Source organism: Salvia miltiorrhiza, chromosome 3 (assembly GCF_028751815.1).
Source record: "Salvia miltiorrhiza cultivar Shanhuang (shh) chromosome 3, IMPLAD_Smil_shh, whole genome shotgun sequence".
NCBI lineage: Eukaryota > Viridiplantae > Streptophyta > Magnoliopsida > Lamiales > Lamiaceae > Salvia > Salvia miltiorrhiza.
Genome location: NC_080389.1, coordinates 5,951,679 through 5,963,996, shown reverse-complemented (window position 1 = coordinate 5,963,996; position 12,318 = coordinate 5,951,679). Strand labels below are relative to the sequence as shown.

The following is a 12,318-nucleotide window of genomic DNA, read 5'->3' as shown; positions in this document are numbered from 1 at the left end:
TTTAACATCCATATTGAATATTTTTCACGAATCAAATTTGATGATTTCTAGAAAATAATCAAAAGAAAAAAGAGAAGTGAGATAAAATTTGGTAAAAATCATATAATAAAGATGGTGAGAGAAACGTGTGAGATGAGAGAGTTAGGAGAGAGAAAGTGTGATAAAATGAGTGATAGAAGGAGAGAGAAAATCTGGCGGTAAAAAGTTACCGTTAAAAACTGGTGTTTCATATATATATAGATTTTATAAAAAAATAAGCAAACACTTCTTAGTATACTTTTTTAGTTGTTTATCCGTGTAAAAATATTATTAAATTTTAAAATATATTTATCTTCTTTTTGTTTCTTGCAAAAATCGAAAAAGCAACAAAAAACTACTTTATAATATTTTTCTTTATTATAGTCTGAAATGTAATGTAAAATTATTTTTTAATAATAAATTTCAATTATCATGGCATTTATTTTAATTAAATGTGTTAATATTATCACTTTATAATAAATTATTTAAGAATTTGTTAATATATCAAAACTTTAAAATAACTAGGTCAAAAGATACTCGTCGAATTTCGACGGGTTATCGACTACTATGGGTAACAACGTTCCCCCAATTACAATTTATCTGTCAAGTTTAAGAATTAAATTATTTTAATTATTTCAAGACTTATACACGGCATTGGAAAATCACTTTAATCTAGTATCTACAAATAAAAGAGCTAAAATAATAATATTTATAGCAAATTGTAATTATTTTAATGCTAGTATATTATTTCTATACGAGAATTTGAAATATGTTTAACCAAATTTATAATTTTTTTTTTGAGAGAATACAAATTAAATTATTGTATTTGAAAGTAAATTATGATTTAAAGCCACATGAATTTAGTTCTATATATGTTATTATACCAAAACAGCCCATTATTATTATTCTCATTCAAGTTTATCACATTTTCAAGAAAATGTGATTTGTAATATTCTGATATTCTTCAAATGGTTCGTTTCTTCTCATCACCCCTAATATTATGTCATTTTTCAATGCCACCATAATGGGTGATTAATTAAGTGGCTCATATTTGATTCCCATTAAAATAATGGACATGATTAATTGAAAATTAATTACCATGCGTTAAGGTTAATTTGGGAAAAATAAATTTTCCTTAATCAATGTGCAAAAGTGTATAGAACACAAATTAATGTTTCAACAAGCACAAGACACTCCATTTCTTGTTACACATAGACACAAACAAGAATAACAGAAGATGAGTAAAGTAAACTTGATCAGTTTATTGAGTAAATATGTTGATGTGTTGCGGTAGATTCCCAGTCTTCAGATCGGGGCATTCACGGATTCGGAGATGTTTGAGCTTCGGCATTCCACCTTCTTCTATGATGACGCTCTTCAGTTCATACAAATCTCGAAAAGCCAGGGCTTCGAGGCTGGGGAACCCGTCGCACAAAACTAGCATCGTTTCACCCCTGTAAGCTGCATCCTGTAGCTTGAGAAATAAAAGCTTTGGAAGCTTACCCAGCTCTGCCATCGGATCATGTAGGCAGGAAAGTCTCAACGTGAGGTGAGAAAGATTTGGAGGGAACATACTCGCAGTTGGACATTTGAGCATCTTACCTTCCAGTTTAAGTTTGGTGAGATTGGCGAGCTGCGGCACAGCTAATGCTATGTCAGTATCATATTTGAACGGCCATATTAAGTGAAGTATGACAAGATTCTGCATCTTCTCCAATGACGCTCTCGCTTTGATCAACTCTTCACGCTTTATCCGTCCTTCTCCTAACTGTATGCCTAATTCACGAAGATGGCAACTACTCGTTAGAGTTGACTTCATCCAATCCTTGTGCCTTATTCCTCTCAAACACTCAATATTTTTATTCCACATGTTTTTATTTGTCGGTCCACGGCCAATAGCTCCGCTGATGAAGTAACGTAGCTTGTCCATTTTCAATGAAACAAGTCTTGGAAAATATACACAGCACCTTTTCATGTGAACAACCTCGAGATTTCTAAGATGATCAAACCAACATGGGAGTTTTATGCGGGTTCCATAGTCTGCGTATATTCTCAAGCACTTCAATGCAATCAATAACCGAAAAGAGTTGGGAAATCTTTTGAAGGCAATGGCGTCAAGCTCGACTGTCTTAAGGAGTTGATAGCCCTTCCAGTAATGAGATGGAGTGGTTATATATTCGAAATCAGCATGGACGTTAAGTAGGAAAAGAGAGCGTACATGCTTATTTTGATTCGACGAGGAAGTCTCAAGATTTTTGGCATAGACAACACGATGGCGAGGCTTATTGGATGATTCTGATGGCATCCCTCCGTCCCCCTTTACTATCTCAAGACCTATTTCCTCCTTTGCTTTTCTTAAGCAAACCTCACGAACAAGATCATGGAGGCGACAACTTTTGACTTGATCGTGGATTTTTAGATCTTGAATTTGAACCATGCTTCGATTGATCAGCTCATTTAAATAACCTCTTCCTATCTCTTCAAATATACTTGTGCTTCCTTCGTGTTGGATCAAGCCTTGTGCATTCCATATCTTTACTAGCCTTTTTGCTGGGATAGTAAAGTCTTCTTTGAAAAAAGCTAGGCACAAGAAGCATGATTTCAATTGGGGAGATAAATTCTGATAACTCAACTCCAAAATTGCTGATACGCCGCTTTCAGTCCTTCCCAAATAAGAGTTTAATTGGTTAAGAACTTGTTCCCATCCACTCTTGGTTTGTGTTTCCATGAGTAAGCCTCCTACCACGCTGATAGCTAATGGTAGACCATCGCATTTTTGCAAGATTTGTGTGCCCACACTCTCGAATTCTTCTGGACATTTGCCAATTGTGCTGCCAATGAATGCCTTCTTCAACAATAATTCCCAGCTTTTTTTGGAGTCTAAGAGACTCATCTTGTGGACGTATTGATCATACTTTGTAATAATCTTGTTGCGGGTGGTAACCAACAATCTACTTGCTTTATCTGTCCATCAGAGTAACGACTGATTAATTCAAAAAACTTAACAATAATATTTCGAAATGCTACTATTTTTATCTATATGGCTATAGTTTTTATAACTATTATATATTTTTTGCTAAAATAGGGTGTTGCCTCAAAAGAGTGTCCAAATGGCAACTACAGTGAGCTTTATTGTGAAAGTAGATTTAGGCAATAATCTATGAAGTTGCGAGCTTGTCTTATGTACACCCATCCACACCATGAGGATAGGTTCTACCCAGCCCAGATAGCCCGACCAGATCGAGTCCGGCCTGCCCCCCACCGCCTTTTCTGTAACCTCGACCAACGTAAATGATACTACTCACAACAAATGATAGTTTTATTAACAACAAAAATGACACTTTTATAAAAAATAAATGAAATCAAGCACATAAAATACGATAATTATTTGGACCATCATTTGGGCTTTTTCTCCAAAATATTTCACCCTAAGGATAATTATAAAACAATACGCATTGGCGCTTGTTAGCTAGCAAAAATAAAATTAATTGTTAAAATAATTACATTACCTTAATTGGATTGAATAAATTGTTTTAAAAAAATTGAATTGAATAAACCATAATTAATTATCGCAAAATTAAAGCATACAAATTGAAAGTGGAGAAGAAATATCCAGTAAAATAAGATTTAAAACAAATTAAAATAGGATAAATGGTATAGTTTACCTTGTTGATCTGGGAAAGCAGTGATGAGAGATTCCAAATGTTCCTTCTCCCAAACATCATCCAGAACTATCAAATATGATTTTCCCTCCAATTGCTTACGAAGCATTTGTTTCAGCTCCTCTTGGACAAACAGCTTATCCTTCATGGACTCCTCCAATTTCTTTATTTCGTCAAGCAGCTTTTGTTTATCTTCTTTAGACTTTTGCAGCTCGAAGATAAGCTGCTTGATGGTCTCTTGTGGTGTAAATTCACTCGACACCACAACCCAACAACGATGATCAAATGGACCAGCAACGACGTCGGGGTGGTTGTATATTTCCCGGGCAAGTGTCGATTTCCCGATCCCACCCATGCCCTCTAAAACCACAATGGAAAGCCCTCTCTTCTCATACAGAATTGATTCTTGCAGCAGCTTTTTTACATCATCTTCAACGCCGACAAGGTGTTCGTCCTTTTGCCAAGGACACAACCGCCGCCGCAATTCAACTTCCGATCTCGATGACGACTCGGCTGCCTCTCCGAGATCCTTGATACCGTACATGTCGCGACTTTTTTTAATTTCATCAAGCTTCTTTAGGATCGACTCAATCTCATCTCCAATTCCGTAGAGGTGATACATACGCTTCGGGAAGGTTGTACATCGTTTGAAGAGCCCCCAATTCTTGGCACTCTCAACGTTGAGAAGGAACATCTCGATGGTATCTTGGGCATCTTGAGACAACTCTCTAATCTCCGAGATCCAATTGCGCACGCTCTCGTCTTGAAATTGCTTTTTGTTGGCGTCTTTGAGAAAGGATTGCATCCTCTTGAACTCGGCTTTCAGCGACTCCACCTTTCCCTCGACGCCTCGCAGGAATTTAACCTTCTGGATGAGCTGATCGCCCAGTAGTTCGACCAGAGATGAGATCGCCGCCTCCGCTGCCATGTCGATCGACCTCTACAATTTTTTAATTTTTTTATTTTAATTGAAAAGATATTTAATTGGTGGTTGAACTGGTCATGAATGACTGGCTAGTATATACTTATCCAAGAGAGAAGCTGCACTTTTTTGTCGTGCGTGACTTTGTAGTAGTGTAGGCCCCACCAAGATGGTCCCAAAATTTCATAAAAATTCAAAGACACAAATGAGGTTGATGTTGTCACTTCACGATGAATTGGATAAAAAATATAGGGATGACTAAAATTTGATAAAGAAAAAGTTCACCTTTTGTAATTTTAGTTTTTCGCACGAGAATGCGTTCTCTTTGATGTGAAAAGTGGAAAATAAATATTTTTATCATTTTTCAATTTTTTCACATGCTCTTCATTATGGATAATTTTTTCTAGACAATATGATTTTTTGTTCATCAATCATGTAGTATTGATGTGAGTATTTTCTCATATTTTCTATTCTAGAAAACAAGAGATAAAAAAAAAAAAAAAAAAGTGAATGTGATAAAAAAAATCCATATTTTCTGATGATGATGATAAATTTGTACTAAAAGAAAATACACAATTGAGAATTTATTCCTAATATGGAGTATTCTGTATTTATATGGGGCATTTATACAGTATAGCAAAATTCCTTTGTAATGTACATTCCTCCCTTTGTTGTTGAATTAATTGGTTTGCGCTTTAAAGTTGTCGGCAACGGCAATAGCCTAAATATTCTTTCATCTTTAATAAACTATCTTCTTTAATAAAACACAAATATTCATATGATAGGGAAACTAAATAAATGCTCATTTCCCTTTTTTGGCAAGCATACCCCACACAACTCTTAAATTTTGTGCTTATTTCGTGGACGGATAGAGTATAAATTAATATGAATTTTTTTATACATAAAACAAGGCCAACAAGGAACTAAAAGTCGAATCCGTACTTTAACCACATGCATATAATCAAGGGTTAAATAATTTTAATACCCACTTCCATAATATATCTATCAAATCTCCTCACCCTTGTAAAACATTTATGAAAAATACTCACTTCATAGTGAAATACAATTCCTACCCTTATACTATATCTCTCTTAATACTTCATCTTATACATTAATTCGCGCTTGCGCTTTCAAAATTGGTATCAGAGCGGGTTTTTATGAAGGAATTATATTATATTTAATTTATTTTATAATTAACCTATGTGGGAGGAGACTCCATTAAAAAATTATGGATCCGGACAATTGTACGAGATGTGTACCGTGCAGCCCGCCGAGTTTTCGGCGCTAGTGGCGACCTCGCGGTGAGCGCCGCCCGATCATTGTCGGGTCGCCGCGGGTCCGTGTTTTTATGTTTTTACGCGTTTTCTGTGTTATTTTCGAGCTCAAACTCTATATTTTACCCTGACACTATATATAGGTCTTCTTTTGACCTATTCAGGGTTCCCAACTTTAGTTTTTCAGTTTCATAGCTTTAGATTAATATTGTTTTCCAGTTTTTAGAGCTTGGATTGGATTTCTGCAAGGATTGAAGATTCAAGATCGTTCTTTCAGTTTTATTTAATACAGTTTTTACAATTACTTTTTTTTAATTATGTTTATGTTTTATTTTAACATGTCTGGCTAGTTTTCTTATCTGATTCTAGGGTTTGTAAATAGTTAATTAGATTCATGTGATTTATTTGTTAGTACTTATTTACCTTCCAGTTTATGATTCATAATTCATGGTGCTTGAATTCGTGTGAATTATCTGATCAATAGTTTGCATGTGTAGTTATTCGGCTTGAGACCCAATGGAGATATCTGTTTAGCGAATTCAGGAATGTATGATATGATCTTAACCTTGAGACCCAACGGAGATAGGTGGATCATAGGGAGCTATTCTTAGGTGCTATTGGGAGTTAGTAGATTTTCTTGAGACCTAGTGGAGATAGAGAATTTACTAATCTACGATCGTTGCTGCTCTAGCGAGTTGATTAATTAAGCGATCTCTCATCATAACTGGATTAAATTGGTTAATAGGATTAATAGATTTATTATGTGGATTTAGTTAATGAATTTACTACCCTAGGATCAGTTGTCTTTATTATTTGATTTTATTCGTGAATTTTATTTGTTTCTGTTTGAGTTTAGTCTTAATTAAGTCTCCCTCTATTTTCTGTTTCCTGTCTACTATTTTTGTTTGTTTAGGAGATAGCTAGAGTAATTTCGATATTTCAATCCCTGTGGAGACGATATATTTACTTGCTATTTAGTATTACAATTACACCGTGTTAGTTGCGGTTTGGTTGCTAGAAAAATAGTACATCAAGTACCCTGTAGATAAGAGAGTGAAAAAGCAAGGCAGATAGTTGCGATTTAGCAGCAATTTGGTCAAAAATGACCTGGCCCAAATTGAATGGCAATCCCTCGCCAATACAGTAAAGCAATATGTCGCGCTGCAGTGTGATGACCGTAAAATTGGATGACACCACCCAATTGAACGTCATTATCTTGAATAACGCCGAGTACAGATAGGACAAGTTCGAAGATTCCATCGATTTCATCCACTTCTTTAACTTGCCTCCTGTGATCACCTCTGCAACTTTGTCTATGTCCTTTACCACTGTGCCCTTCACATTGGGCGTCTCAAGCATTTCATTGATAATGGCAAGGGTAAAGGTTATAAACCTTGTTATTGTAAAACAATTTCCCATACTTTCGATTCCTTTTATCCCCAAACTCCGTTGACAGATTAGAATAAACCAATTGAACCACCCTTTTGTTATATGGCATAAATTCTAACACAGACTTTAACAATCTAAGAAATTTAAGAAAATCCAGCCAGTTGTAGTCTTTAAAAGATACCTCATCAATGTTTCGCTCGTTGTACACGAGAGAATTTTTGAGATACTTCCAGAGTTTGGCAGCCTCTGTTGTGTAGAATGTAGGAGTGAGAGCTTTGCTAGCCTCCACGTCTGACCTTCGAGTTCGAGCTCAGAAACTTCCTCATTCTCTGACTCAGTGTCAGAGTGCTGTGTACGGTGACAAACCGGTCGATAACTCAATAAATATATTATAATAAACTATTGAAATCGAAATTGTTATAATACAATAAATACAATTTTATAAATATTGGCTTACGTTTAGCATGTCGATCGATTACACAATGAAATAAAATAAAATGGTGAATACAATGGGACATCGATCGAAAAACTAAATAACATATACTTTATTTAAATGTATTCTAGTAAAGCAGTAAACGAGATATAATAATAAGAAAATGAACCACTATTGTGTGAGTAATGAAGTCGACATAATTATACTCAATGTATCATACGTAGGGAAATCGAGTGAAAAAATGTATAACATATACATTTTTAGAATGTATTATAATAAAGTAATGAACGCGAGGCAATATTGTCAAAATTATTATAATAGTGTAAATTATGAACTCGATTTAATCATAAGAAAATGGGATTAATTTTAATTAATTGAGGTAAATTAGTGAATTTGAGAAAAAAATAAAGTAAAATGATTCAAACGATTGGATTTCGCTCGGAAAATTATATACTAACTCTACTCGAAGACAATAACAATGTATTACAATAAAGTACTAAACGCGACATGCCAAAAAGAAAATGAACATCTCTAGTGTGAATAACGAAGTCGAAATAATTATTCGTTAAAAAATAAAGTTTTATTAATTAATTAAGGTAAATTAGTGAATTTGAGAAAAAAAATAAAGTAAAATGATTCAAACGATTGAATTTCGCTCGGAAAACTATATACTAACTATTATAGTGTAATTAATGAAGTCGAAATAATTATACTTAATGAAATAAAGTTGAATGATATAATTGAAATAAGTTAGTGCAGTTGGAAAACTAAATTTTTCGGCCCATACCAATTGAGCTCTGTAGAAGTGTTGACTTCATTTCATAAAAATCGGTTGATTATAATTGGAAGGGATATTATAGACAAATGACAGAATACCAAAAAATCGGTCAACTTAAAACTCTCCAAAAAACCGGGTTTCTCCATGAGTGTCCAAGACACTCAGTGTCCAAATATCAGCGCCCTTTTTTTTAATATTGAAGTCACGTTATTTTATCTTTTATTTTTTCTTTTATAGTATTAATTTTATTTTTATAGTGTTTTTTTTAACATATTAGCTCATTTCAAAGCTCTTCAATTTAAAAATATTGTTTTTAAAGTAGAATTTAAATTAATTTAATATAAATTTATAGATGAATAATTAATTATATCATCTTAAAAATTATATTTCACATATGATTTAAATTTATTAAATCTTTAATTATGTTTGTATTGTTTTTTATATTTATTTATATTAACATGTCTACTATTACTATTTTTAATTAAATATTATATTAGATTTACATTTACTATATATTAAGCATCAAAATGGCTCATTGAAAAATTATTAATTGGAGAACCAGTATTGATCCTATTTAAAAATAAAAAAACAAATTGAACTGTTTAATTTTATAGTAGCACGTCTATTTAAATTTAAAAAGATCATGTATATTATTTAAAAATGAATGACAATTATATCATGTTCAACCACTGTTTTTCCACTAATCGATTGATAAAAAAAAATATATCCGTTTGTAAAGCAACACAAATTAAAATTTAAATACATAATAAGATAAATATTGCCATATTTATTCAAATTACTTGGCACATATGAACTTACAACTCATCAATAACACCATTATTGAAATAATCTATATATAATACTCCCTCCTTCCCAACGAAAGCGGTGCGCTTCTTTTCGCCACAGGATTTAAGGAAAATAATATTGTAGTGTAAAAGTATGTAAAGGTGTGTGGGGCCACATTGTTTGTAGTGTAAAATTATTACCAAAATAGGAAAATGCACCACTTTCGTTGGGACGACTTAAAAAGAAATACACACCGCGCTTTCATTGGGACGGAGGGAGTATAAAAGAGGAGTTTGTTTACCTCCAATTTTTCTCTCTCCTCATAAACTTTTCCTCCAAATTTTCTATCTTCTTTTTTTGTTAATTCTTTTTAAAAAAATCATTAATATCGATTATAAAAATAATGCAAATTGATGTTAAGTTAAAGATTGTGAAAAGGTCTTTAATTTGTTTTAAATTATAAAAAATAAATTTGAGATTATTAAGTTATGATCGATTAAAATATTAAAATTAATTTTTGTTCGCTCTCATTTATCTATAATGTTGAATATCGTACTCTATTTTAATTGTTTTTTCGTTTATTGGTGACAAACATAAGCATATGTCATTTTTTTTTCTTTTAAAAAAGTTTACATGATTTTTAATTATAATTATTTAAACTACAATAATTTTTAATGCAATTAAGGAGGAGGAAATTCGTATTAATTTTAATATGAATTTGAAAATAAAATATTAGTTATATATCTTAAAATTAGAATTTTAAATATTATATATATTTATTTAATTATGTGTACAAATTATTTATTTATATAACAATTTAATAATATACGATTTGGACTTTTACGAGCCAAAAGTATTATATTAAATGACGGCTATTAATTTAGTTATATTGATGCTTTAGTGTAATCGTAGCCCGTGCATCGCGCGGGAGAGCGTACTAGTATAGTAATATTTCAAAGCATGTAGCCACAGCGTAAGGTAAGGTTTTTTTTTTTTTTTTTTTTTTTTTTGTATTGAAGATTTCTTGTAGTGTGTTCATTCTTTGTCTTATTCAAAGTGTGACTTTTCTGAATATTTCTCTGTACTGCAGTTCTGAAATTCGCCGTTTAAGAATTCAAAGTGCCTCCCAAATTCACATTGACGGTATCATTTCTATTTCTATTTCCTAAAGTTTTATCGAAATTTTATTAATTTCCTGAATTTTATGTTTTTACTATTGGTAAATTAAGTTTCTTGTGTAATGATTCAGATCGTGATCATGCGTGCACAATAATAATAATAATAATAATAATAATAATAATAATATCTTGATGTAATAAGAAGTTTTATGTATGTATTACAAAATTTATAACTTTTATATGCAGTTGTATCATTAGATAGATAAAAAAAAGTGTTAGTTTTACCTTTTTTGAGCATGTTGATCATCCGCTTGTGGAAAGCATCTCTCTTCCCGTTCACTTTTCCTACGAGTTTTGATAAGAAAAAAAGATAAAATATGGAAATTTTGATATTGAAATTCTTTTACTGTAGTACTACTTCTATATAAATTTTAAGTTAATTTGATGTCAACAAAACCCTTAGATAAAGCAAAATAGATAAATAATCATGTTTTATCTAAGCGTTTGATAGCAATATTGATTAACAAGAAAGCCCGCATTAAGGGAGAGGCCCGCTCTTATATCACTGTTCCACTAAGAAATTTAATATCTCCTCCCCCTGTATTATTTATCTAGGTATTATTTATCTAAGTTTTATTTATCACCCTTTATCTCATTTTTATATCAAACACACCCTAAGAGTACCATTATTTCATAAGTTTGCAATGATTAAGTTTGAAAAGGTAAAAATTGCATCACTCATTATTGACAAAATTTTAAGTTAGAATAGGAAAACTTGTTTGTTTACCTTGTTGATTTGGGAAAGCAGTGATGAGAGATTCCAAATGTTCCTTCTCCCACACATCATCGAGAACTATCAAATATGATTTTCCCTTCAATTGCTTATAAAGCAGTTCTTGAAGGTTTTGTAGGAGGTATTGCTTGTCCTTGGTTGACTCCTCCAATTCATGCACCTTTTTGTTGCGAGAACCCGGCAGCTCCAAGATAAGCTGCTTGATCGTCTCTTGTGGTGTAAATTCACTCGACACCACAACCCAACCACGGCGGTCGAATGGACCAGCAACGACTTTGGGGTGGTTGTATATTTCCCGGGCAAGTGTCGATTTCCCGATCCCACCCATGCCCTCTAACACCGTAATGGAAAGCCCTTTCTTCTCCTCACACAAAATCGATTCATGCAGCAGCTTTTCCACATCATCTTTAACGCCCACAAGGTGCTCGTCCTTTTGCCAAGGAATCAACCGCCGCCGCGATTCAACTTCCGATCTCGATGATGACTCCGTTGCCTCTCCGAGATCCTTGATCCCGTACGTCTCGCGGCTTTTGTCGATGGCATCAAGCCTAGCTCGGATCGACTCAATCTCATCTCCAATGTGCATATGCTTCAGGTAGCTTGTACACCTTTTGATGAACCCCCAATTCTTGGCACTCTCAACGTCGAGAAGGAAGATCTCAATGGTATCTTGGGCATCTTGAGCCAACTCTCTGATACCCGAGATCCAATTACGCACGCTCTCGTCTTCAAATTGCTTTTTGTTGGCGTCTTTGAGAAAGGATTGCATCCTCCTCAGCTCGTCTCTCAGCAACTCCACATTTCTCTTAACGCCTCGCATGAATTTCACCTTCTGGATGAGCTGATTGCCCAGTAGATCCACCAAAGATAAGATTGCCGCCTCCGCTGCCATCTCGATCGACCTCTAACTTTTTTTTTTTTTTTACTATTTTAATTGAAAAGACACTGTATTTAATTGGTGGTTGAATAGTAGTACTATATATCAAAGAGAAGGTTCACTCTTTTGTCAACGTGACTTTTTTGTCAACATTGTGAAGAATCTACTTCCTCATTTCTTGGCACCTCGCATTTCACCTATTACTTCGCCTACTTCTTCTCAACTAGGCCTCTAGAATTATTGTTTGTGGCACAAGGCAAAAGCGTGT

At 33.4% G+C, this 12,318-nt stretch overlaps 2 protein-coding genes across 3 annotated transcripts; both read right to left on the bottom strand.

Moving 5' to 3' along the window:
• Nucleotides 1–1,132: 1,132 nt before the first annotated feature.
• On the bottom strand, nucleotides 1,133–4,725 carry LOC131017199 (probable disease resistance protein RF9). Of its 2 annotated transcripts, XM_057945935.1 has the most exons (3): nucleotides 3,684–4,686; nucleotides 1,621–2,982; nucleotides 1,133–1,527 (listed from the first exon to the last, which is right to left on the bottom strand). In XM_057945935.1, the coding sequence occupies exons 1-3, from the start codon at nucleotides 4,606–4,608 to the stop codon at nucleotides 1,280–1,282; spliced, it is 2,535 nt and encodes an 844-aa protein (XP_057801918.1). In that variant the 5' UTR covers nucleotides 4,609–4,686; the 3' UTR covers nucleotides 1,133–1,279. The 2 variants fall into 2 exon arrangements, with proteins under 2 accessions (XP_057801918.1, XP_057801917.1); XM_057945934.1 differs by having other exon boundaries at nucleotides 1,133–2,982; nucleotides 3,684–4,725.
• A 2,157-nt stretch (nucleotides 4,726–6,882) lies between these two features.
• Nucleotides 6,883–12,091, bottom strand: LOC131017206 (putative disease resistance protein At1g50180). Its single transcript, XM_057945942.1, has 3 exons — nucleotides 11,168–12,091; nucleotides 10,666–10,725; nucleotides 6,883–7,613 (listed from the first exon to the last, which is right to left on the bottom strand). The coding sequence occupies exons 1-3, from the start codon at nucleotides 12,063–12,065 to the stop codon at nucleotides 7,606–7,608; spliced, it is 966 nt and encodes a 321-aa protein (XP_057801925.1). The 5' UTR covers nucleotides 12,066–12,091; the 3' UTR covers nucleotides 6,883–7,605.
• Nucleotides 12,092–12,318: the final 227 nt, after the last annotated feature.

Coding starts and splice junctions, on each gene's coding strand:
- LOC131017206 (XM_057945942.1), bottom strand. CDS start 12,065: ATGGCAGCGGAGGCGGCAATCTTATCTTTGGTGGATCTACTGGGCAAT. Junction 10,726..11,167: donor TGCTTTCCCAAATCAACAAG/GTAAACAAACAA, acceptor CAAAACTCGTAG/GAAAAGTGAACGGGAAGAGA.
- LOC131017199 (XM_057945934.1), bottom strand. CDS start 4,608: ATGGCAGCGGAGGCGGCGATCTCATCTCTGGTCGAACTACTGGGCGAT. Junction 2,983..3,683: donor TGCTTTCCCAGATCAACAAG/GTAAACTATACC, acceptor TCTGATGGACAG/ATAAAGCAAGTAGATTGTTG.